The following is a 27,834-nucleotide window of genomic DNA, read 5'->3' as shown; positions in this document are numbered from 1 at the left end:
TAACAGCTACAGCATGTACAGGAAGCTAACAGCTACAGCACGTACAGTAAGCTAACAGCTACAGCATGTAGGCCTACAGGAAGCTAACAGCTACAGCATGTAGGCCTACAGGAAGCTAACAGCTACAGCATGTACAGGAAGCTAACAGCTACAGCATGTACAGTAAGCTAACAGCTCCATGTTTAACAGACAAACGTTAAAGCAGGAGGAACTGATGCTGGAATAAGAGCTGGAAAGCATTTCTTGCTCTGATTAATCCCACTGTGTCTTGATCACAATTAGCTGCAAGATCACGTTAGCCGACGTGGCCAACCTTTCATTATAGGGTATAAAATGTGCTCAGGAGACACACAGAGTCAATGTGACAGTTGTTATATATGCAGTTGACATTTTCCTCCAATTATCTGCTCCTGCTGAGGGAAAGCTCCTGTTCTAACTCCACGTGTGTTTCCTAAACATTCAGACACACTGGAGTTAGTACAGATCAGTGGGGATCCGTCAGGTTGGCTTTCATGGAGAGGGGTTTTAACACTAGCCGAGTGAAAGAGAACGCTGATTAAATAACCTTTTAATTAACATTTCTTTAGTATTTTTCTGTGGTGTCGAAGTGATGGTGGTTTATTTGGACTCTGTGTCCATTATCTCTCATTATCCTTCACATCTCTGTCCTGTCTTCAATTAGCAGACAGAGAGAGATAAAAGAGAAACCATTAATGGAAGCGTAAGATAAGTATCACTGCATCTATGTGTAGTTATAGTCATGCTGAAGATTAAGATTGAAAAAAAGTTATATTTCTAAATTGTTGTCCTGCAAGTAAAAACAATTTTCTTATCGAGTCGTAATTTAGAAAATGCTAATAAACCTGTCAAAGAGTATAAAATAACAAATGTAAATGTATATTTAATCAACATTGACATAAAAACATTTGAGATGCAGAAACCAGAGAAAGTTTAGCATCAATCAATCATCAATATTGTGTTTATAAATGACCACATTCAATCCTTCAACTCATCCGAGAAGTGTTCACACTCGACACTTAATTCATGTAAATAGACTTTATATTTTATCCCAGCTGATTATATGTTGGGTCAAAATGTTTATCATATTAATGCCATGATAATAAAATAACACTAATGTTTAGAAACGAGGATTAAAACAATCAAATGTAAAACATATCTCAGAATGACAGTAGAAGATAAATAGTCTATAATAAAAACTCATACAGTGTTTGTGTGTGTGTGTGTGTGTGTGTGTGTGTGTGTGTGTGTGTGTGTGTGTGTGTGTGTGTGCACATGTACGTACCCATCATGAAGATGACCTTTGGTTTCTTCTGTTCTGTACAATAACCTGCCAGGAGAGAAAATCTGAGTTTAACATGTGGTGCAGATCAACACGTGCGCAGCATATGTGTGTATGTATATGCACAGAAATAACTCACTTTAAACTCTTTATAACCTTTTTAATAGCTAAACTGTTTTGTAAATGATAAATAAATTGATATGATTAACATACTCTTAATCTTCTGTACGAGTGACGACTTTAATGCATGTTAATGAGCCTCTTCACTTTCACTACAGCAATGCTACACAGTAAAACACACATGAAACAAACAAACAATTTGGACAAGAATCCCTTAAATTAACTTGTTAAATAACTGTACACAGGATATTTTTACTGTTTACAGTTGAAAGATAAACTAAAAAAAGCCTGTATGAAGATTAAATAGACCCTTATGTGACCTTAAACATATCTTTGGCATCTCTTTACTATTTATCACCTTTTAGCTGACATACTGCACACGTATCTTTTAAACTCCGATTGTTTTACTGCAGGACAATCTATTTCATACAAAGAAAATCTGCATCAAACTTCTTCTTCTGCTGTTTTATAGACCTGTGATTAATATCATGGATGATGATGTCATGACAAAACAAACGCAGGCAGGAAGCTGCTGCTGGTTGTTCGGCTCATCTTCGGCTTATCTTCTGTGTCAACGTGTTTTATTATCCTGTTTGAAGCAATAATGATCCAACTTTCATCTAAACTAAAGTCTGTTTTGTTGGTTCTGTTCATATTTGCTGCTCATGCACAGAAAGTGATGAAAGTGAAGTTAGCAGCAGGAGCAGCAGGTTGTTAGAAGAACCAGAAGTTGTGTATTAATCACAATATGCACTACAAACAGAGTAGCAGGGCTGTGCCTTTAGGTTTAAAACTTCTGTATTCTTACAGTATACTGCATCATTTTAACAACTGCAAGTCATTAGTAATGATTTCATTAACTTTATGAAGACGGAGTAGGATCAACCGTTAAAGATGTGTAATTTGGTCTCATATTAATTGGTATTATCATATAATTATTATCTCATCGTTAAGCAACTGTAACCTTCTTAACTTTATCACTGAGAGTAATGAATGACAACATTTACATCTTTTAAACAGGGGGCGTTGTCACAATTAGCATAAAACAAAACATCAGTGGCAACAACAGCAATTATACCAGTAATGCAATCATAACGTTTCATTATTCATTTGGTCCAGAGGGGAAACTCATCCAGAGCTTACGGGGGGGGGGGGGCAGAGTCTCCAGTCTCTTCAGCTGCTGTGGGAGCTCATCCCTGCTGAGCTTCTGTGTTTGTGCAGCTTTTTTAAAAAGTAATGTACTTAAACTTCTTATACTGAAAGAACTTATACAAGATGAGGACTTGAAGGTGTCAATCAAACTACATCACCAGTGACCAACATCAGATGTGTTTGAAGTCAGTTTGCGATGTTAAAAATGTATGTAAGATGTACGTGCGTGTGTGTGTGTGTGTGTGTGTGTGTGTGTGTGTGTGTGTGTGTGTGTGTGCTAATAAAAGCTTTGTTAAGTTGTGATGTCACCCGCAGAAGTGTTTATACAAACAATCAAAATCAACTCACTGTCTGTGGTTCCTTCAGCGTACCCAATGTCTTCCTCCTCTTCGACCTGGAGAGACGGAGACAACATTTGTTTTATATATATATATATTGTTTATTGTCACTTGTCAAATGCATCCGGCGACTGAGCTACTGCCGCCCTCCGATAATCATTGTTTTATGTCGAAATAACAAACTTTTCCCAATATTTTCAAGACTTGTGCTTATTTCCTGTGTTTACACTCCAGCTTTCAGATGGATGGTTTTGTCATGTTGAAACAGGAAAGGACCAAAAACTGTTGCCACAAAGCTGGAAGCACTTTAAAAATATTAAATATATAATTGCATCCTGCAGCATTAAGCCTAGAGGCATCTCTCTCAGTCATTGACTCACGATTAGAGCTGCAAACACACGTCGGAGTCAAACCGGGGCAGAAATAATTATCTGAAAGACATTTTCCACTTTATTTCATCTGATTCGAGGGGAAGTCTGATTCACTCGCACATCAACAGTTTCAGATATTTGGGACAATTTTCAAAAATAATTTCTCCCTCCGGTCTCATTGCTGCAGGTTTCCATGGTAATCCTCCTCAGCTTTTGCCATCTGCATCACTCTGGCACAAATGACCAGAGAATAAGTGTGCGTGCATATACACAGAGGAGAACAACATTCATGATAAGAGCAGGAATCCTTTTAGTCTTGCTGAGCCAGAAATTCATTTAGTCCTCATTCAGAATAAATGGCGACATTTCCAGTAAAAAAAATCCCAAGCGGCGCAGACTTGTTTAGATCTTATTCCCAAGAATGAATCATTTGTAACCTCACGTTGCTAATTGCTAAAATGGCTAATTACTGCATTCTAGCCGATAAGCGCTCCACAAGTTTCTGCTCCAGAAACTTGGAGATATTTTGAACCTTCGCAGTAAAAGATATTATAAATACAATCTGCCATCTCAATAAATATTAATGTTCATGGGACGTCAATCCCAACTGCCACAATACAGTAAATCCAAGCATTTAATAAGGTAAAGATAAAACTATTACATTCAACAGAGCCACAGTGAAAGTGTCGAGGGGACAAAGACAAATAGAGGAAAATTAACAATATTCATTTAAACAATTTGAGGATAAGAATAACCAGATAAAGGGAAGAAATTAATTACATTAAATTGCTGATTTAATAATACGAATAAATGATTTATAATTTTATTTGGGTCAAATTTGAAGAAGCAACTTATCAAACATTTGAGGGATGGAAATGAAAATGTTCGTGGATCTTTTAAAAGGCAAACAGGAAGTGATCCGTCATGCAGCAGAAACTCAGACACTGATGTTGTCATTGTGTTTCTTTAGTACAAACTGGGACCGAGCTGCGTTATCTAACGCGGCTCACAACCTCACCTTGTTAGTTGGCAGCAGAAACTATTCAAATGTTGACACATTTACAAAACATTTGACTAGGAACATAAAACAAGCCTCTATTGTCTCTCAGAAGTGCAGCCAAACACATTCTGTGCTTCATCAACTCCATGTTTTCTTTCACTTCCCACCAAAAAGTAATTGAATATATATATATATATAGCTTTAAATGCATTTAATAAATCCATCTAAGAAGATACAGTAGTGATAAATACAATAAAAACATGAAGGATGCAGCTCTAGTGTCAACAGTCTCAGAGCAGACTGAAGCGATGCAAATGCATATGTCTCTCCTCCTCATCCTGTGTCCAAGCATTAAACACTTATTTTTGCATTTTTTATGGAGTAATTTGAAGTTTACAGACAGCTGCCGCCCGCCTGTAAAACCCGTCAGATCTCTATCATCTGCAGACGGATGACTGAATGAACAAACGACCTCCCTTCACATTATCATCTATTAGCGTCTCTTGACCTCCCCTTGTGCAGAAACAGTGTTTGTGATCTACACATGTGGCTGTGTGCACACGGCTCGTTGTGAAGTGGAGCTGCAAATACATTCAGTAGAGAGACGCAGAATAAAGTGAAGCAGAGCTCTGTGAGTGTTAAATAAACGGCGTCAGTGTGGGGGAGTGCCGGGTGCCAACGACGTGCGAGCTTGGCATGTGGGTACACCAACTGGTCTGATGAGTCGGAGAGAGAGGAACACATGCAGGGCACGCATCGCAAACACGTGACGGAGACGAGATATGAATATAAACACACTCAAGCTAATGTTTTTCTTTATTCCTGCGAATATATGCTGGTGATAATAGACAGCATGTGATACACAGACACGTGTACCGTCATGAACACTGTGACGCTGTAGTGCTACACGCCACGGGGGGGAAACAAGTTATTGAACAGACGCTGCTGAGACTTTTTTTTTACGTTGAGATATTTCATAAATCTCTATTGTGGTATATTGCATAATATATTACATATATTTACCAATGATTGCAGTGTCCAGTGTCACATGACAATAATGGCCTACCTGTGGTGCTCGAGGGACAGGGAGGGGGTTAAATGGTGCAGTGTAATGTGTGAAGCGTTTTCCTTTTAGATTGCAACTATCGGTGGAATTATTGCATAATCAAAATAAATATAAACCTTCAGGAAACCAGGAAGTCAGATGGTGAACAAAACCATCATGATGCATCTTCTGCTTGACATAAATGTTACATTTCAGTGGATTCAAGCTGTGGCGGAGGACGTGTTCACATCCTTTATGATCCTTTACTTAAGTAAAAGTACTGTAAAAATACTTGTTTACAAAAGTCCGGCTTTGGTGAAAGCATGTAAGTGTAATCAGGAAAACGTATTGAAACGAGAAGCACTCAATGCAGAAAGATATTATTATAAAGTTAGATTATTATGACTCATTCATTAAATTAAGATAAAATAAAGCTTTATTGATCTACAGAGAGGAACATTCATTAATAATAAAGCAGGATTTTACTGCTGTAGTTGTTTTTAACTATTGATGAATAATTTTCATGGATTAATCTGCTGATTATTTTCTTGCTTGTTTTGATTTATAATATTCAAAATATTAATTTGGAAAGTAACTAAAGCTTTCAAATTAATGTAATGGAGTAAAAAGTATTTCCCCTGACATGTAGAGCAGAAGTAGAACGTGGCATGAAAAGAAGAGATTTGGATATAAGTACAGTACTTGAGTAAAAGTAATTCAATTCCCCCTCTGGATTAATTACATGTGGAAATATGAATACTCTATGTAACCATGGACATAGGTAGGTAAACTGTGAATCCTGTTGTTGTTGCTGCTTCTCAATCTTGAGTTGATTAAATGAGCTGCGCCTGAGCCTAAATAAGTTTTTAACTACTTATTTACAATTCTGACTATACTTGATATTTCAATACTTTATATATATATATATATATATATATATATATATATAAAAAATACAATTTAATTTAATTAAATGTAATTACATAAAAAATATATATATATTATATAATATAAATACATAAGATTTAATATAATAAAATGTAATTACATAAAAAAATATATATATTATATAATATAAATATATAAAATTTAATTAAATTAAATTAGATTTAATACAATTTAATTACATAAAAAATATATATATTATATAATATAAATATATAAAATTTAATTGAATTAAATTTAATTACATAAAAAAATATATATATTATATAATATAAATACATAAGATTTAATATAATAAAATGTAATTACATAAAAAAAAATATATATTATATAATATAAATATATAAAATTTAATTTAATTAAATTAGATTTAATTTAATAAAATTTAATTACATAAAAAAATATATTATATAATATAAATATATAAAATGTAATTGAATTACATAAAAAGAAATATATATTATATAATATTTATATAATATATAAAATTTAATTGAATTAAATTACATTTTCAGTCAAGAAACTTTGGTGATGCAATAATATACTTTAAGGATTTGATGCAGTACTCTATTAATCTACACATTAGTATAAAAAGTGTTTAAAATTGTCTCTGCATTAACTAACTACAACATTAAAATGCTCTTATATGTATTTTGTTAATATTTTATAATAATATAACACATTATGTACTTCAAAATTGTACTTAAATACAATACTAAATCTACTTATTTACATTCCACCTCTAAAATACACCATCAAACTAAAAACTTGACCCAGAAATGTCGGCACGTAGATTCTCTTTCATCAGGAATAAAGTCGAGGTGGTGAAAAGCAAGAAGTAATTGAAGGAAAACGTCCACAAGATGTGACACCAGAGACCCAAAATAGCTGCTCTGCCCTTCTGTGACTCGCCACACCAACAACCTCCATCTTCACATCTGAGGCCACAGATACGGGATGACAAGGCTGCTCGGTGTCTGCGCTTCACTTCACAGAGAAGAAGTGTCGCTGATGACGCCGTCGTTTTGTCCTCCTCAAGGATAACCAGCATATCGTATTGATGGACCAGGCGTTATCCTGGCTCTGAATGTGTCTGAGTAATGGTAGGTGGTGGTGGTCAATAATTATCAATCAGCCTCACTTTAACAGCCCTTGTATGTGGCCGAGAGTTTGATTAGGAAACAACACAAAGCGCCATGAAGTCCAGCACACACCCAGCATGAAGTTGTTGTAACAAAACTCCCGGCTGTGAGAGAAAATGTGTTTCGTGAACAGGCGTGGTGAAGACTAAACACTGGGACGAGCTCTGTGGACAATAACACATCAATACAGGCCGAGTACAAAGGTGAGGAACTGTAGCCTTGGAGAAGTTAAGCAGTACTTCACACCGTGCAGCTGATGCATGATGATTCAGAACAGGGTTCACAATCTGGGGCGGATAACTAAAAACACGATCATTCGATTGGAGATGTTCGAGGACTTTGCCTCCATGTTGGTTGGAGTGAAAGTTCATTCTTCATGGCGGGACTGTGGCTGAATGTGTGTGTAAACAGGAAGTGATCATTTAATCTGATTCAGAGTCATTTCTTTGTTAAAAAGTCAAATTATTGATGTGATTTACTTAAAAATTTAAAAGAGTTTCTCCGACTCAGAATTTAATTGTGTTTTGAAAGATAATTTAATGGTGTAAAGCTCTTGTATTTGTATTGCTGCTTACACTACTTTAGGACGACATTAAACAGTGTATCAGTATTATTAATACTAATACAGTTAAGTATCTTACCTCTTCGTACTTGCAAGCAACATCTGCCAGGCTGCTGGTCTCCCCCAGTAGACTGAGGTCCAGCTCACTGGGACCTGAAGACAGAACCAACAGAACAATCATCAATCATATACTGCGTAGATAAAGAATGCTAGACGCTTGCTTTGGTGACACTCTTTTTATATTCTATACATTTAATTTTGATCTTCATTTGTCTTCCAGGCAATTTAGTTGCCGCCACATTTCATGATAACAAATGATTGTTGTCAGTGACCGCGGAGAGATGACGGGTTACGAGGAAGAGAAAGATTCAACAGTCACTATTGATTAATCTTTCTTTACTTTCTTTCAATTAATAGTCTGAAAATGGCAACAACTAGTCTTTGTTTGTCATAGAGTCCAAAGAGACATCTACAAATGTTTAGTTTAGTAATTTTTAAGAAGTTACACCTCATGTATGGAAGAAACAAATCATAACAAGGTCATTTAAGATCAAACGTGAGAAAATCTAAAACCTTTCTTGGATCGTTGAAAGAAAACAATCTTATATTAATTATATATAATAATAATAATAATAATAATAATTCATTTGTACTGTTAGCTGCCATGGCCAAATCACATTACAATGTATATGTTGTATTATCTCTTTATATTAAAGCTCATTTGAGTCTCACAGCTTAACACAACAAACTTCCAGATGTTAACATGCAGCTGCACATCTGCATGTTGAGGAGAATAATATATATCCACACATCGAGGTTCATTTTGACCCCATAAACTGAATCTAAAGTCCCTGTTGTCAGAAAACAGGGCGATGCTGTGATAAACTCTTAACACGTAGCGACTTCATCCTCTTCCTCGGTGGAACTGGGTCGTGAATAACTTTTCCCCTCTGCAGATTTCTTTCCTGCACGGCAGAAGAAAGAGTGTGCGAAGAGGCAGCTTCAAACGTTCAGGCAGATCCCAGAGAGCAGGCAGCCGTGCATTTCTTACATTTATTATGTTAAATAGCGTCAGAATGCATCAGATTCAGAGAGAAAATCAGACCTGCGTCCTCTCTGCAGAGGCAGAGGTAAGACAATGGGGAGGCCAGTTAAGTCAGGTGGGCGAGGCGTGCAGTCGTCAGCAACACCTCAGCTTGCTCCACATAAATGAAGACGGAGGAGAGTGGCAGCAGTTCCCTCCTGGGAGAAAATGAGGCAGATTAACTACAGGAGGATATTTCTCTTAAAGAGTTCGCCTCAGCTACTGCAAATCCTTTTTTAAATTTCACTTTTTGTTTCCCGTGGCTTTTTCCTTTATGCTTTTTAATACCAGCAGATTAAAGTAATTTCCCTCTGGTCTCTGAGAGGATCGAAGCTGAAGAGTTCACATAATAGACCTTTTAAATCTCACTCCACTCAGAGGGCCTTCTCTTGTTATTCCTGGGTGGAACCAAGGGTTGGAAAGTGGTGCGGACGAAATATTGCAGGAGGTTGAATCAGTCATTATAAAATAATGTATTGTAATGAGAACTAGAGAAACTGGAGGCTGTAGCCACACAGAGAGTTGACCAACAGGTAGAATAAGAACGGTTGTTACCCGAGGCATGAGTAACATTAATAGCACAAATCACCCGACGACAAACAACACACATGTTGCAACTACGTGTTGCTAACTACATGTTGCAACTACGTGTTGCTAACTACGTGTTGCTAACTACAAGTTGCTAACTACATGTTGCTAACTACAAGTTGCTAACTACATGTCACTAACTACATGTTGCTAACTACATGTTGCTAACTACAAGTTGCTAACTACATGTTGCTAACTACAAGTTGCTAACTACATGTTGCTAACTACATGTTGCTAACTACATGTTGCTAACTACATGTTGCTAACTATATGTTGCAACTACGTGTTGCTAACTACGTGTTGCTAACTACAAGTTGCTAACTACATGTTGCTAACTACATGTTGCTAACTACATGTTGCTACACGTTGCTAACTACGTTATCTGTTAATGTTAGCTAAGTAGACTGTAGATAGCCTACGACCTAACTATTTGTGTTTGTACCGTGTGTTTCCCTCTTACTGTTAAAGACCAAAGCGAACAAACACAAATATAAACTTTATTTCTCATCCAGTTGGAAGATGAGAGATTTAACCCTTTGAAGATCCGATGGAGACTATGTTTTATTTAAAACGCAAATTGCTATTAATAACAAACAAGTGGTGGGGACAATTTCAGGTAATCAGAAAAGGACATGTCTCCACCGTATCTACCATAAATTACACCTAATGTGAGATACAGGAAATATGCAGCAGATGCACACTGACAAATATACAGATGTCACGCTGCTCTTACAACGCAGGCCAACGTGCAGCTACATCACTGCTGGATCATTACGTCAATAAATCATGTTCGAGAAAGCCTTTTTTATTTCTACGAGAGTAATATATTGTCTTAAGAACATGAGCAAACATTTAGAAGAAAGCGCTGGCTTCTTGCTGGCATTGAGAGATCATTTCTCTTTGCTTTAACTCTCATTTTCCCAGGTTCTATTTTTAATATTTGTTAGGCTTTGTGCAGCTCAAGCGGTACAAGGTTGTTCACAGTCTGCGTCTGTACTTCAGTGTCCTGTCATGAAGTAAACTGCTGTCAAGTAGCACGAGGCAATTTCGATGTCAAGGATCGCTGGTAATCGTCTAACGCACAGATGTTAGGGAAGAGCTGACAAACCTAATAGTGGCCACAGCCGAACTGTCCACTAACAGCTGTCCTTGGCTGCTCACGGCTCTCCTCTGATCAGAACAAACACTGTATATAAACATATTTGCTCTTCCTCAACTACTTCAAGATGTCATATGTCGTCTCATGGGGATTCTGCTCCTCCTGACACAGACCTCACTTTCCTCCTGAGTGAATCTGTTGTGACAAATCTGCTCCAAACTGTTCCCTTAATCACAAAATTACCATTTTGGTTTAAAAGAAGTAAAAAGAAACACCCAGTAGACAGCGTCCTGCTGTGCTGCACAACACGATGAACCATGAGCACAAAACAAGCCAAGTCAAGTTTATTTATAAAACCCAAAAGTTGTTCTTAAAGGGCTTTATGATCCGTTTAGTTTCCGTCCTTACAGAGCAGAAAGGTCAAATACAACAACAATAAACACCTGAATCGGGCAACATAAGTGGAAGAATCTTAGAAAAAGGAGTGACCCTTCTTCCAGGAGTCAGGAGTCATGAGGAGTTGTTTGGTGTGTTTCCATTTTGATAGATTTGCATTGAAGCTTACACTGGTCTGCATTAGTGCTGCACGATATTGGAAAGATCTGAACTTCTTCTGCGATATATATTGTGATATGAATGCTGTCTTCTCAAAGTTAGACAGATATCTTCCAGAACCCTCATTCAAAATCCCATTGACATTTGTAACTGATTCTAGCAACTAAGAATACAGCCTAAGAACAAAGCCTTACACACGTACAGTACGTTGATGTGGTTTCGCTTTTTGTGTTTAGATGAGAACTATGTTCCCGGCCAAGCAATAGTCTGATACATAATCTGTGTATTTCCAGAAATATAGAAGTTAGCCTATTCCTTGTACAATATGCAAGGATTCAAGGTGTCGATCTGAAAAAATCCCAACAATCCAGTAAGGTCTGGCTACACAACATACAACCAAGAACTACGAAACACCAACGACAAAGTGAAGACATTAACCTCTCCTCTCCCTGAAAACAATTATTTAAAAATGTGCGACAGTGAAACAGTGGAAACAGTTTGAAGTGGCGAGCAGCCTTTGCACTGGGAACAGTTACAGGTTACACCTACGCTTGATTATGATGAAAAATAATGACAAGTTTGCAAACCAGAGCCAGGCGTCAGATGTTTGCCAGCTCCGCTCTGAGCCCAAATGTTTTTTCGCTTTAACTAAAACCTTCGTGATCTCTAACACCTGCGTAGCGCTGACTGATCATATCTCTCACAGCGACACGAGATGTCAATCTGTCTGGCACAGGCTTTACGTAACACACACACACACACACACACACACACACACACACACACACACACACACACACACACACACACACACACACACACACACACACACACACACACTCCATCTGATCAAAGACTGACTCTCACCTTGTTGATTCTGTTTCTCACAAAGTGTGGCTGACCCTGCTTCACTGGTTGCCATGCCAACTCTTGCGGTAACCAGGGAGCTGGTAGTTCATGTATTTTTGATTTTTTTATTCTTCAATTTCAACACTGAACACATGCAGCTTTCAAAAAGCAATAAAAACCCCCAAGGATGTTTTTTTGCTCAAACTGCCAGTATTTTGATGAATATCTATTGCATCACATTTCATCATCATTTGGCCTGAAGCCACACACACACACACACACACACACACACACACACACACACACACACACACACACACACACACACACACACACACACACACACACACACACACACACACACACACGGTTTCTTTATTTGTTATGACTTGGCATTAACAAACCTTTCCCTCTTTCTAATGCTGCCTCTCGTAGATTTCTAACATTTACTAGCATGTGCACAGCGCTGGAAGACGTACTCAGATCTTTTACTTAAAGTAAAATTTACTGAGTAAAGTAAAGTCCTGCATTCATAATTCTACTTATGAGGAGACACTACAGGTTGAACATTGGTGCTAATAGAAATCACCATGAAACATGTTATGTTTAAATGATCAAATGAGCCCTGTTATAATCTTACAGTAGCAAAGATCTAGTTCAGCGGTTTTTAAAGATGTCTGACCATAAAATGGAGCGTTAATCTCACCGGCCGCCGGCTCTTTGGAGGGAAACAGTTTGTTGTCCAAAGTCATGCTGATGTCACAGAAAACTTCCTCCTCGTCTCGGTCGGCATCCAACTGAAAGGAGAGAAAAGAAAACCGTCTCAGTTCGTTCGTTCACAAATTATTAGTTTGCTTTTTGACCTTTTAATTATTTCTGCTCGACAGACATGACCTGAAGCCTCCGGCATCACATGCTCAGTCCGCTGAGCCGCCGTGACGTCGGGAATGAGACTCATTATAAGATCAAACGTAAACTACACACTCGGGGTCATTTTGTATTCGACACACACCAGAAGCTTTAATAACACCACATTAATTAGCCTCCCTTCTGTGTCAATCGGTCCCCGTCAGATTATTTGGAGGCCACGTACAGTAATCTCAAATTCACCGTGAAGAATCGGGTCTGTGAGCGAGCTGGAAGCTGATTGATCGTCTCTAATGTGCTCGTGGCTCGTCCCTCTGCTCTTATCGGCGACGATGACGAGAAGCTGGCAGGCGACCTTGTGCATACAAAGAATACGGATGAAATGACACAGATAATTGCTCTGTTTCCCTCCTTAAGGTTTGTGATTCAGCAAACTAAACAGAGAAATGAATGAATCTCAGGTGTGGGGGTGGAGGTCAAATGGCGTCATGTGAGATAAGGACAACCAGCTGCTCCTGGGGTTTCCATAGTAACAACCCTTTTGAAAAAATAAAATAAATAAAACGAGACTGCTGTGTGGGAGCGTCCCCTGAGCCGGGAGCAAGTCCACCTGCAGAAGAGAAGCCGAGGGGATCAAACTGAGGGTTCCCCTGGAGAGCTTTAAAAACAACCTCTCGATGTGGCGTCGCTTTGCAAGGACGGATAACGAGCTTCAACTTTCTTTGGTTTGGAGAAAAGCACAACTGTCGCCCGACTGACTCAAAGTCATCACAGGCAGAGCACGAGGACAGAGCGTTTGCATTAGAACGAGCACCTGTCTTCATTTATTTGGCTTTATTTGAACCCCACAGGAGACAGAAGTGCTGAACATATATAAAGTATAAAAATCTTGGTCTGAAGTTGCACTGATAAGGTGAAGCGAGGTGAAAGCCCTCGTCCTCCATCTCTAAGATCTGAAAGAAGAAGGAGATTAAAGGAAGCAGATGAAGCTTTGAGCAGCAGCTCCCTTTTAAACCTCGCATCAGGAAGATGTTTGGTGCATTCAGTGTTTTCTGTTTGATCATCGGAATGAATTAGATGTGAAGTTCTTTAAGAGTTACATCACAACAGCACGCACAAAGTTTTGCTGAAGTTACGTAAAGCTCAATGTTGTCGCCGACAAACCAGAAGAGATGTAAAGAGTGACGTTAAAGTCTTACGTTCAAAGCGAGCGATATCTCGTATTAACAAGAAGATGCTGGTTCACACTGATTAGTTAGTTACAATGGTGGTATCTTATTTATATTCCAGGAATAATAAACAGATACCTCGTCACCATCTGTAGGGAGCTAAGATGAAACATGAAGCGAGGTGTCTTTTGTTTGTTTGTATCTGCGTGGTATCTGGCAGCATGTGGGGAACAAGCTGCAGCTCACTCAGGGAATACTTCATTACATCGCTCCTTTATCCCCACAATGACAGGACGGCTTTAATTCAACAAGCTATTGTCTCTCCTTCGCTGCAATTTCCGGTGAGGCTTCATTGTGTGTGTGTGTGTGTGTGTGTGTGTGTGTGTGTTTGATTAATTGAGTCAATCCCAGACCTTCATACGTACATCGACGTCTTTCTTTCCCACAAAAATCAAAATGTCAAAATTCACAAACTATAGGGCGCCGTCAGCGATGCCAAAACTTCTCCCGATGACAGACATGAGACGAGTTAATTCAGTGAGACGTTAATAATTAACAGACTCGTGTGCATCGACAGAACACTCGGCGGCGAAGATGTGGAGTAATGAGTCACTGCGATTGTTCTTTTATAAGCTCACGCCTTCCTTTACTGGACCTGGCATTTCAAATGAAAGGATTACTGTCACACAAAAGCCTTTTAATGAGCCAAAGCAATTAAGCCCGAGACTTTATTGCATTCATTAGAAACGATTGAGTCCTAATTACCGAAGAGCAGGAGGAACTCATCCAATCAGAAGTTCATGTAATCTTTAAAATCGCTTTTTTTTGTGCTCAGATGAAATAGATGCCGTTCGCAAATTTAATAAGAAATGTGTGTTTTTATTGTTCTAATTCAATTCATTAGAGGACACAGAAGAATATAGCTGAAAGAAAAGCCTCTTGTCTTCTGTTACAAGAGGATACGTGTCCAGGATTTAATGTGAACTCATCAGTCTCCTGGTGAGTCAGCGAGCTTTTCTCTTCTTCCAGCATGATTTGCAGATTTTCTTTTTCTTATACATATATATATATATATATATATATATATATATATATATATATATATATATGATTTTGGGTTCTGAGCTTTTAGTCGAACAAAACAACACGACATCTGAAGGTGTCACTTTATTCTCTGTGAAGTTGTGCTGGGAAATATTTCACATTAAATTGTTATTTCACACTAAACAATTAATCTATAAAAAATACTTTCTGACGTTTTAAGAAATGTATTGTTTAAAACATATTGTTTATACTGTTTTATGTAATTATATCCGTACATAGTGGGCAAAGGTTTGTTTATCTTTATTCCATTTGTTGTCTTTTTCTTTCTATTTCCGTGTAAGCACATTCTTATTTAATCTTAAAACACTTTTTACCAACACATAGACACACACAAAACAACAACAAACTCTAAGAGTCGCTGTATTTCCCAGGAGAATAAAACTCAAGCCAGAGGAGGATTAATTTATACCTTTCACTCACTCATTCATCATCCTCATGCAGAAAGATGCTCCTCCTCCCATTACAGAGCACAGGTGAACTATGAATGGACAGAATATGAACCAAGTATTGACTCGATAGACGTCAAAGGAGGATTAATGACTAATAGTCCTCTACACAGCTGTGTGGTTTTATCCTTTAATGAGCAGAGTGTTAATCTGTTCAAGATTTACCTTCAGGGACGCCACCTGAATGTCTCCATCTACGCACCTTCATGTCACAAGAAGGGTTAGTGCTGGTGTAGATAAAGATCACACTTTGTTGTCTGCTTTTAAACTTATTAGAAAGAGTAAACTGGGCTATTTGAATAAAAGGAATATAAAAGCATTTCAAGGGTCTTTTCACGCTCATACAAACAGGATGCTCTTTCTCTTTTGTTGTTCAGAAGCTCAAATGTTGAAGGACAAGACGCAATTCTTCTACGTGTTGGCGTAGACAAAGCAAACCCTCTCCACACACTACTGTATATAGAGACACTTATTTCTCTGCAGAGCTCTTGTGATTCCTTTGTGTTCAGTGCAAAAATCATTTGTCATGGCAGTTTTTGTTTCTTTTAAGTGCTTCAGACTGAGTCAACGAGTGTTTTCCGAGGTGTCAGGTCTGTGTTTTCAAGGACGACTTAACGAGCAAGAACTAAGGGGGTGTGATGCTGTGTGCCGGAGACTCGAGTCTGACAGACAACAAAGAGAGAAGCAACAGCAATTCACAGAAGGGACAATCTGTCAATAAGCTCTCAAAACGCTCGAATCACCGCCGTTAGAGCTGCAGACTTCTAACAAGGTTTGTTTTAGCAGCTTTAAATGTTTTGGACCGGTAACTATGTTTACGGCACATTATATTTACATTATGTTATTAAGTGCATCCAAATCACTCTCACTAAACGGCAGCGAGGATAACGAAGGTCAAATCTGTTTAAAACCCCTGAACACTTGAATGTTCACGACTAAATAAGCAACAATTACAGTTTAAGTTCAGAAACAACATCCACAGATATGATTTATTAAGAGTTTACCATCTACAATCTTTAATCTCACTTACTTACTAAAATCAGCGAGTTAGTACTACTGCGAGGACTTTCATCAGTGCACCGTATACTCAACCACGATTGTGTTGCCTCATTAGTGACTTAAGAGACATTATTAAATATAAATCCTCAAGATTAAAGGGGACATATCATGAAAAACTCATTTTTTCAGTGCTTGTGCACATAATTTGTGTATCCAGTCAGTTTTCTTTCTCATATTCAACCCCCCCCCCCCCCTGAGTATCTCCACCCACAACTTGAGAACAACCTTTGCAAATGTCAAACATTGAACCAAATAACAAATATTTAGCATCGAGACAAAATGATCCGATGGGCTTGTGAAGAGTTGAGTTTTAACCAAATTTACAGTAAAAAGCTAAACGCTGCACAATTCTCACTTCACTGGAGAGAAGAAGAACTTCAGAATCGTTCAGTGTGTCTTAATTAAAGTCGGCTCCGCTGGGAGGATGTGGAGAGGCTGCAGGTTGTCTGGATCACACTTCACAGTAACTACCTAGAAGGTGGAAGATGTCGAATTGGGATTATTTTGGTATTAAACCTTCTGGAGAAGCCGTTTTGCATTATTGTTGGCATTTATTATTATTTGGTTTTAGCCCTGCAATATTATTTTGGACACTTGATTAAATGCACGAGGCTGTCACTATATAAGGGTGCACAGGTGACAGCGAGCGACCCGAACACAGCAGTGTCTGAGCAGCTGACTGACGGAGACTGGAAAGTCTACAACATTAGGCTTTATAGGAGAAGTTAAAATGGGAAGCTGTATTGGAAAGCGGCTACTATAATGTTGTCGACTTCAGTTGTTTTAAACATTGCGCCGTGTCGGCAACTGCTTTTCTTCCGGAAGCGATCTTCTTAAAGCGTGAACTAAAATGTCTGTTGTCAACTCTTATTGGACCTGATGACAGTGTTCCAGCTCTTCTTCACATGCATCATCTTCAACGTCCTCTGGTTGCATTAAAGCTCAGGCTGAAAAGGCTGCACTAATGGAACGTGTTGCCGCCCTGCGGGAAAAGCAGGATCTTGAGGCACAAGAAGAAGAACTGGAAAGAAAAAAGGAACAACTGGAACTGGAGACTGAACTGGCAGCAGCAAATGCTAAAACCAATGTGCTTGAGGCCATGGGATCCAGAAGCAGCTCTGATGGGATGAACTCTTATTTTGGAAAATCCGCTGCTCAAAAGGAAACATCAGTTCAAATAAGTTCAGATGCAAAAAAGAATGTGTTAATGAAAACTGATTCATCATCCCAGAAACCACATATCCTCTGTTAAAGTTCATCATATGACCCATCTAACCAAATACTCTCTTCAAAAACAAAATGTACAAGCTCATATGCATAAAGGTCGGTAGGAGCATGTTCATACCACACACCCTGTACTGCATGATGGTAACCAAGTTGACATCTGTGACCTAATTCAGAGGCAAAATGACATCACTGCTCTTCTGGTGCAACCAAGTCTGTTTTCTACTTTACCACCAAGAGACCCTTTGCAGTTTGAAGTTTTCATACGGGCATTTGAGAGAGCAGTGGAAAGAAAGACCTGATGATGAGTGACTGCTTGCATTTTCTGGAGCAATTCACAAAAGGGCAGCCTAAAGAATTGGTCCACAGCTGCCAACATCTGCCTCCAGCCCAGGGCTACCAAAGAGCAAAGGATCTGCTTAAAGAGCACTTTGGAGACGGATATAAGATTGCAACCGTATATATGGAAAAGGCATTTGCCTGGTCAGTGATCAAACCAGAGGATGTGAAGGCATTGCAAGCCTTCTCACTGTTCCTAAGAGGTTGTTCCTTGTATTTTACGGGCGTACGGACTGTGGACTGGTACTTTGACTTTGGGCACTGCCGCGGTGCTCTTGAGCAAGGCATCGGACCCCCACACTGCTGCCCGGGTGCTGTATAGTAGCTGCTCCTAATACTACGATGGTTATGAGTGTGTGCTGTGTCCATGTGTGACCATTAAAACAGGATTCAATTTCCTTTTTGTTTTTATGCTAACAAACGTCGTAGCATTTGTTGGGAGAAGAGCTCTTATATAAACTTTATTATTATTATTATTATTATTATTATTATTATTATTATTATTATTATTATTATTATTATTATTATTATTATTATTATCCATTAAAGCTTTTCTTTTATTTCCTCAAAATGTGTTTATTAAGTTTTAAGTTTTCCATTTAGTAAAATATTTCACAGGTACATGTAACTGTCTAGCTTTAAATAAGGACATCTCGTTACGAGGTTAGCATAAACTGAGAGTCATAGCGTACACAGCACCCACACAGAGCTGGTTGTACATGTGTGGTACACTACAATCCTGCCAACAATACAGGAAACAAAACACCCCATCAAAACACTTATATTTCGAGGTGTTATTGTATAAAATAATGAAGCATAATATTAAGATTTCTTCAACAGCCGCTGTAAATGTGACAAAGCTTTGACAGCAGATGGCTGAGCTCTCCGTCCAGTAAACATGTTTTGATGATACCTGTCAGGTATTTGATTGACAGAATCTTTAATTTATCGCACGTCATTTAAAAAGAAAAGAAAACATACATTCACTGGTTTCAGGTTCTGAAATGTGAACGTCTCGTATGATAGCAAACTGCGAGAAAGACGACGCTGCACGGAGACTCAGACAGATTAAGACTGGAGAGTGCAGCCGCCTCTTGTTGACTGCAGGAGCAAACCGCTCTATTACCATCTGCCTCACACATACCAGGGGTAACTCGATGCCCCTCCACACCAAACCACACAATCTAAAAAGGATCCCAGTGGTCTCCGATCAACACTCGCTGCTCCATCCCAGCGAGTCTGCGTTTCACCTTCGCAGAACAATCAGGGGCTGAACAGAAAGCGGTTGGAAAGCTCCTTCACTTTGTCTGCTGTCTTCTGGGTGTGATGCTGATGACGCTGAATATCTTTGGTTACGTAACCGTGATTACTCATCACGCAGCTCGTATGCATCCAAACAAACGACCCTACGGCAGATTGCAGATTCATTTTGAGGTTGTTTTCACCTTTTACTGGACGGTTTATTGTGTAGAGACAACACGGGTAAAGAGAGAGGGGTTTGTTGCACAACACAGGCCTCAGGCCGGAACTGGATTGGGGACGTTGCAGGTAAATGTTATGCATGTTGAGCACTAGGGTGCCTGGACGGTGAATTTATCATTTCTACAATATCTGCAAATGGCAACTACGTTAACATGTGAGTATTGTTAAGGTTATGGAAAGGATGTGTCAATGGCAACAAAACAATGGGTCAAGTTAGGCAGCTAAATAACAACGCTGATGCAAAGTTCCCATCATGTGGGATCTACTGTGATTACCAGTTTACAACTTCAAACATGTCACAGTGTTGTTTACACACAACCTAAGAATGTCTCTCATTCACAGCTCAAATTACACTTTGTAAAGAAATCATTTGTTATAATACTGACATGCTAATGTTTGTGTTACTTAAACATCCCACTGCTCCTCTCCGTCCCACATGACATACTGGAGATGTTCTAGCTGGATTTACTAAACACACATCAACACACTTTAATCCCCCGTCACTACTTCCTGTGTTGGTACAGGAGCTGCACGTATGTGATCTCTCTTTCGGTGTAAGATGTGCACGCTCTTGCACACGACTTACCGTAACGATATGGCCCCTCTCCTGGAAGTATTTCACCAGAGGAATGGTGTTTTGTTTGAAGTTGGTCAGGCGGCGGTCGATGGCCTTGGGGTTGTCGTCCGGTCGTCCCTGCTGCTCGGCTCGTTTCTGCAGCCTCTCCTTCAAGCGGTGGTTGGTGCAGGCCAGGAACACCACCAGGTCAGGAGTGCAGATCTGCAAAGACGCGTGAAACGTTACAGCCGAAACCTTCAGCATTCAGATAAACAGAGGAGGCTTCATCCTGGAGCTGCACATTTGGGAAGCGGAGAATCAGCTCGGGGTCGGTCTCATTTTAAAATTCAAAATGTCAAAGCTGCAAATTCAAAGCAGAATTAAGACTTAATTCTCAGTAAGGTCTGAAAAGTCTACTTCCTGAATTTCACTTGATGGAGAGATTTTATATCGTAGCCTTGAAACTAGCCTGCAGCTGCTCGCTCCACTGGGGATGACATTTTAATACAGTTGGGATTCAAACGGGAGGATACTGTACTTCCTCCACCTGCCATACACACACAGATTGTCTTTGTTTTAGGGGAATACAGGCGATCTCTGGAAAGTTTCTTTTTTTCCCTGTGACATGAGTAACAGCATTATAGGTGCGATCACACATGCAGCCTTTTCTGTAACTGTGATGTCGGTTTGCTATTTGTAGATCAGTGACTACGGGAGCCGGCTATGAAGTGCAATTCGACAGCAAAGACGCACCATTCCCTCTTTTCATCTGCACGTGTGGAAGGTCACTCGTTGTTCTTTGTTGCGATGGCTTTCACAACCGTAAAACTTTAGCTGAATTGTTAATTTGTTTTTGGGGTGCTGTGTTTTTACTTCCTGAGTCAAAGATGTCATGCTAATGCACATATTCTGCAGATACAGAATGTATGGTCCCTCACTGGTGCGTGTCTGGTGCTGAGAAGATGTATGCACAGTGGCCGTTTGCTGGTGGGAACAATGATAGAGCACTGGAGACGTAATCAAAACAGTGTTTGAAGGGTCGTAAAACCAAAACAATGAGCTGAAAGATGCTAAAATGCTCCACAAAGCAGCAGAATCAGGTGATATTTATCCGTGGGGTTCGTCACCAACATTACACATAGAGTCATCTGTTGCCAAGATATGATATCAAGAAAATAAACACTCGCTATTTTAATTTAAAAGGAAAGGTCAGGCAACGGCTGAGTAATCGAGATTTAATTTGTGACACAACAATGAGCGTGACCGTCCGATACACAAAAACATTCTTCGGTAACCAATCCGTGTGTGACAGTATCAGGAGGACACGTGCGCCGGCTCTTAAAAGACCGGTGAAGGATGCTGTTATCTCTCTAATGCAAAGCAGCATCACAGGGAAATAACTGGGTTTCTATGGCTCTGCTTTTATACAGAGAGCTGAATGTTGTCCTCATCTTGAACCTGCTGGTCAACTAAAGCTCTCCGCCTCAGGGAGCGCCGCTCTATTAAAAGCATCCAGAGTGGTTTGTTATTATTCATACTCTGCTGTTTGTTTTCTGTGTTTTGCACAAGATGAACACTCAGAGCCACAAATAGCTTCGCAGGCCTCTACGCCAACGGGACTCTTTTTTTGGGTGTTGCAAATTAAAAGTTTTTGTTTCCATAGTGACAACACTCGTGCCCTGGTTTTCTTCTTCTTCTCATCATCATCATTAAAATGCCTCCAGAAATGTATTATCGTCACATCACAGAAGAGTCTATTTTCAGAAACAGTTTTTAATGCCGGCAGTTTCTGTCAGTGATGCTATCTCTCTTGCTTAAAGGCCAGGAAGCATGCGGTAGGCTTCCTCTCTAACACACACACACACACACACACACGCACACACAGTACTAACAAAAGGTGCATAAGCAGGCAGATGTTGAACTGATCGCTGAGCTAACTGCGACAGTTAAAACATCTTCTCTGAAGCTAAATGTCATCATGATACCGATATTGATATTTTGTTTGCTCAGAACCACTATGTAAAACTTTATGTACCAAGTTTTGAAGTTACGGGTATTAAATGTAACATTTCCACATTGAAATGTCCAAAGATTTTACTGGTTTTTTATCATCTTGGTCCGTGTGCTTTGGAGAGAGGAGACTATATATATATTTAATCTCTTTTAACCACACTTACGTAAGCTTTCGGTTTTATATGTTTTGAGCTAGAATATTTTGACTCTTTCATTACGAGGCCGAGCGGTTCATTTCCACGATAACTTCACTACTTTGTGAGCTCTGTTTCACGTCCATTCCAGCTCTTTATTAATAAACCATTCATTCATTAATTACTCATCTCTCACTCGGAGATTCACGTCGTATTTCCACATTAATTTGGCTCCCGGTATAAACCTCATGAATGATGAAAATCTAACTGGGAGAAGCTGAATGCAAAGACAAACTCCCATGATCCCACGCTCCTCCACGACGCCACCAAACAGTCTTTTGTTATTGTTTTGATTGAGAGAACCCTAGTGGCAGCAAATGACATATTTATGGCAGTTAAAGCTGCTGTAGAGGAAGAAACAGAGGATTCTGGGCATCAGTCCAGACTACTGTTTCCATTTGGTTAATTTGGTCTTTCTCTGCCTTTCTAAGCGTGTGGCGCTGTCGTCTCCATCTGTCTCCATGAACCGCAGTATTCTGGGGTCGTTTCCTCTCCATCCGCACTCCAGCTGTTCTCAAGGAGAACAACAACCAGTCAACTCAATTTTCACCCAATATCACAAAGTTACCTCAACGGAGCTTTACAATCCACACAGCATTCAGAACCATCTGTGTCATGTGTCAAAACCCTCACAAACTTTGATCCGGCCCACATATCAATTTAAGTCAGGTGCGTCAAACTCAATTTCACTAAGGGTCACACTGAAAATGAAGATCACATCAAGGGATATTAATATATATATATATATATATATATATATATATATATATCAATTTATATATAATATATACTATATATAAAATTGATATATATATATATATATATATATATATATATATATATATATATATATATATATTATTTAATCAAAAATAAATAAATAACCACATATATTATCTGATTGTACTGGACCCTCTCACATACAACTTGGTCCACATAAAGCCCTAAAAATTACAAATACATTTTGCAGTCATGCAAAACTCACATATTTCACAGACCTAAATATGACACAGCCACACAGATTGTTCTATTTCCAGACACCAGACAGCTGACATCTTTTCAGTGATGCAAGTTCATCAATTTTGGCAGACCAACAGTTTTTTTAATCTAAATTGATGTCGGGGCAGGGCTGCATTTAGCTGATTTATGTTTTTATAAAGAAGAATTGATGAACGTGCAGTAAATGGGCCGTAGCTAAACGTAGCTGCTGCTCTGTTTTGTCCTATTTATTATGACCGTCATGATGGATGAGTAAAAGCAGACATGACCGCTACAAGCAAGCGAAATGACCGATCTGACCTTGGGCCAACTGGCATTAACTATTTACATTTTCATTTACTGTCTTGACTTTTTTTGCCCAACTAACCGACCAAAACCCAAAGATATTACACATTTAGTGGCAGTAACCAGTGCATGTTTCCTCTTGTGGATTAAGGGTTAGGTTTAGACGCACACAGGTGGATTGACAGGGATGAATAGATAGACTGACACCTCCATAGTCGATAGGAGTGCAGGTAAAAAGCCTTTAGGGGAAGATGAAGGGATAGACATTCTGCCGGGCAGCTTAAAAGAGGAGTGGGGCGGTTGAGGTGTCCCACTGGAGCGGATCATAAATGACTGCTGTGATGTTTTAAAGGGTAAAGTAGCAGCATGTGAACAGGGGAGACAAATGGAAACGGATGCTGCGGCTCCCCAGAGGATCACTCAGCGCTCTCACTGGGGAGGATCCAAAATAAAACACTGAACCTTCTAGATGTGAAATATATTTGTCATTCGGAAAGTCAGTGAATCACTCAAACATATCGAACCATTATAAAGGTCTCTGCAGATATTCTGTGGACTGAAGCTCTGCAGAGAAAATGGTTTGTGCTTAAATTATGTGTTTACAAGCGAGATTTTCAATTCCTCCAAAATAAGTATGTTTTTTTTCTTTCATAAATTGAAGTCTAACATGAATACATCTCTGTGTACATATAATCACAGCAGAGTGTCTGTCCAACAGTATCGCTCCTTTAAGTCCTTTAAGTCCTCTCACTTCGTTCAGGTGACACATTTTCTGTCCCTTCAAAGAAGAAACCACCATCGCATCGTGTTTGACATTACCAGTTGTGTAGATAATGTGCATTTGCATGAGATTTAATTTTGGTCTTGACATGACAGTTGTTTTGAGTTGGAGATGGATGAAGTTGAACATTTGGATAAATATCGACAAAAAGCCAGATCAGGCTAAAAATGAATGCTGAAAAGGAGACGTTTCTAAGCAACAGGGGACTATTTATTTCACGGTAGAGGACTGAAATTAATTTGTCAAAACAAGCACACAAGCTTCTTTCTTTGTTTCATTCAGTGTAAAAGAAACATCATCAAGGTCCAACCAAACTAATGTGAAGGCAGCAATGAGAATAAAAGGGGAATATGCTTTCTTTTCCAACATGAAAAGATCAATACCACTTAGTTACAGCCAGGAAGTGATTAGCATAGCATAGCTTAGCTTAGCATAGCTTAGCTTAGCTTAGCTTAGCAATTGGAAACAAGGGGTAACCTCGCTCTGACCAAAGTAAAAAGAAAGAAACTTAGCAGCACCTCTAGAAATGACTCACGTGACGAAGCTAATTCTGTCTGCGCTCCAAGTGACAGTTAATAGCAAGAAATGCACATAACTTCCTTAAAAGCTGTGTTTACACACATTTAACTCATGTTTACATTTTAGTTTCAGTACAGATCAAACCAACAACATGTTAATTAGTGCGTTTTAGAGCTGCACGTTGGCCTACTGTGTATGTGAACATGTGGAGAGAACCAGGCTAGCTGCTTCCTCCTGCGTCCAGTCTTAAAGTTAAGCTAAGCTAGTTTGAATTAGCATAAGGACTAGAAACAGGGGGAAACTGATAACATGGGCGGAAGTAACTGGGTCCCGCAAATATAACCCCAAAAACGTGTTGTTATTACACTTTGTTTTATGTAAACAAAATAACGTGTACATTTGTGAGATTAGTGAGCTTTTAAAACCAGATTGTTCCAATGTTTCCAGCCTTTATGCTAATATTAGCATCATGTATCATCATATCATAAGAAAGGTAATGGAGCAAAACATTTAAATGCAATGTAAACCCTACTAAACATTCAACATGATTTTAGCTCCTGATACTTTCCGATAATGTTGCATCTTTACTACAGAGAGCTGCACAAAACGCCCTTTAATAACTTGTCACTTAATGCTATTGTAAATCGCAGGGCTTCTACATCTGTGTAATATTGGCTGAGCGGTCATCAGTTCCCATTTAATCACCTCCCACTGTATCAGCTGTTTTTGAGAGGTTGCCTGGACACGGTTATAAACACAACTGTATACTTGTGTTATCTACGTGATTTCATCTCCACTGAACTTCCTCGGGTCCTTATCTAACCCCCGGGGCCCATTTGCAAACTGTCATCAACCCTTTTCGCAATCCTTTTATGCAACAATCTAAATAACATTGTGAGAATAAAAGAAAAAGAATCCAATGTCTGTGGTTATCTATTACGAAATGCAATTTACTAAATTATAAGATGAGAGGTGAAGCAACGTTTTAATTACTGAGACTTTCAGGCTCCTTGAATGTGGAGACGTCTGTTAGTGACTTAATGTGTTTATTATATATTCACAGAGGGAAGTTAAATCTGATCTGCTCCTCTGCTGATAATAACCACAGTAATAGCTCAATTGATGATCTATAAATGAGAGGTGCGGTGCGGGATTGTGTGGGTATTGTATGGTTAGAAATTCCTCTCTCTGTACATGAGCCAGGCACACATATCATCTTGTTTTCTTTCATGCGGGGAACATGTGCTAAGTTGAATCTGCTGTTGGACGAAGCAAACCTTGAGACAGCAGCAAACCGCATTATGAGCTCTCATTACTCCGAGACTCGGTCTCTTCACAACAACCGGCAGAGATTGTTACAATTACCGGAGCGACGAGAGAATATAACGAAGACATGAGAGCCGTCCACTGTGGTTAGTGAGATGAGCCCAAGAACGCAAGGTCTGAAGCAGATCGCTGTGCAATAGATCAGGTATGGATGGAGGATTCAGACTATTTCTAATATACAAATACAGAAATGTCGAGGGAATTAATGCTAATTCGTAATCTAAAAGATATTAAAGTAAAAGGAACAGAATAATTATTCCAGTCGGTGAATAATGTACATGTTTATTATCTATAAATGGTATTGACATTAATGTTCTGAGGCTGCCAAAAGTTTTAAACCAACAAAAATATAGTTTCCTCTTAAGATACCTTCAGTTTACAGCAGTTACTACACATATTTCAATGAAAGAAAACCTCATTTATACAAACGTTGCTGCAAAAGTAAATAAAAACAGCATTCAACTCATTCATCATCTCACAAAAAGCAAAGCACATTTAAAAACATGTTCATGTTGAACCTCTCTGCACAGTGCTCTTGTTATGTTCATATAATATGCGTGCATGTTTGCATGTACAGAATCCGTTCTCTAGTGAAACACCGATACAATACAGAATGCACTTGGGAAGATAATGTGTTTATTTATGTGCTTCCATGCGTGTGAATATGTTTGACTTTATGTATATGCGCGCTCTTTTATATATTCATGCATAGATCTATGAGGTTGGAAGCACTTGTTTATTGTTGTGTGCATGTAGGCACATATATAATGTAATGTGTGCATACTGTGTGTGTGTGCAACTCTGCTTGTGTGTAATTGGTGTGGAATAAGGAATAAGAAAGAAAACACAGAGATTGCCTTTTTGCACAGTTTGTTACCATAACTGACGGGAGCAGACGGACTCTGTGGAGCCAGTTAATTGCCTGTGGCTGCCCATCTGGTTTTCCCTGCAGGACCCCACAAACACACATTTAATCACCATTCAGAGCCGACATGGAGTCGCAGTTTGTAGACGGTTTGATATTTGCTCTACTTCAATGCTTCCTTAAGTGACACATTTACAAAACACATGGCGGTCAATGGATACGCTCACGATGGAAGGCATCGAACACGCTCTGTGCAGAACCTTTGGCATAGTGGCAATAAATGGAAGTGCAGAGAGACGCTGAGAGAAATGTTTTCCCTACACAACGATGGACTTGCACTATTTATATTTGCACTATTTCCTACTTTGTACTGCAACTGCTTCAAAATGATTTCTATCGGAATAAATACAGTTGTATCTTATTTTATCTGAGCTAGTCAGAGCTAGTCCCCCAAGA

At 39.0% G+C, this 27,834-nt stretch overlaps 1 protein-coding gene across 3 annotated transcripts in view; it reads right to left on the bottom strand.

The window, feature by feature from the left end:
- The window catches only part of ak5 (adenylate kinase 5), a 60,114-nt gene that overhangs the window by 14,313 nt on the left and 17,967 nt on the right, over nt 1-27,834 (bottom strand). For 2 of the 3 annotated variants that reach the window (XM_029452926.1, XM_029452924.1), the window contains exons 6-10: nt 20,427-20,618; nt 12,833-12,947; nt 8,055-8,128; nt 2,921-2,966; nt 1,304-1,348 (exon numbers count right to left, since the gene is read on the bottom strand). In XM_029452926.1, coding sequence (XP_029308786.1) covers nt 1,304-1,348; nt 2,921-2,966; nt 8,055-8,128; nt 12,833-12,947; nt 20,427-20,618 — 472 coding nt within the window. The remainder of the gene's footprint in view (nt 1-1,303; nt 1,349-2,920; nt 2,967-8,054; nt 8,129-12,832; nt 12,948-20,426; nt 20,619-27,834) is intronic. The other variant, XM_029452925.1, reaches the window with a different exon arrangement.

The sequence above is a fragment of the Cottoperca gobio genome, chromosome 17 (assembly GCF_900634415.1).
Source record: "Cottoperca gobio chromosome 17, fCotGob3.1, whole genome shotgun sequence".
In the NCBI taxonomy this organism is placed as follows: Eukaryota; Metazoa; Chordata; class Actinopteri; order Perciformes; family Bovichtidae; genus Cottoperca; species Cottoperca gobio.
The sequence above is the reverse complement of the archived record's forward strand: the minus strand, read 5'-3'. Positions and strand labels throughout refer to the sequence as shown.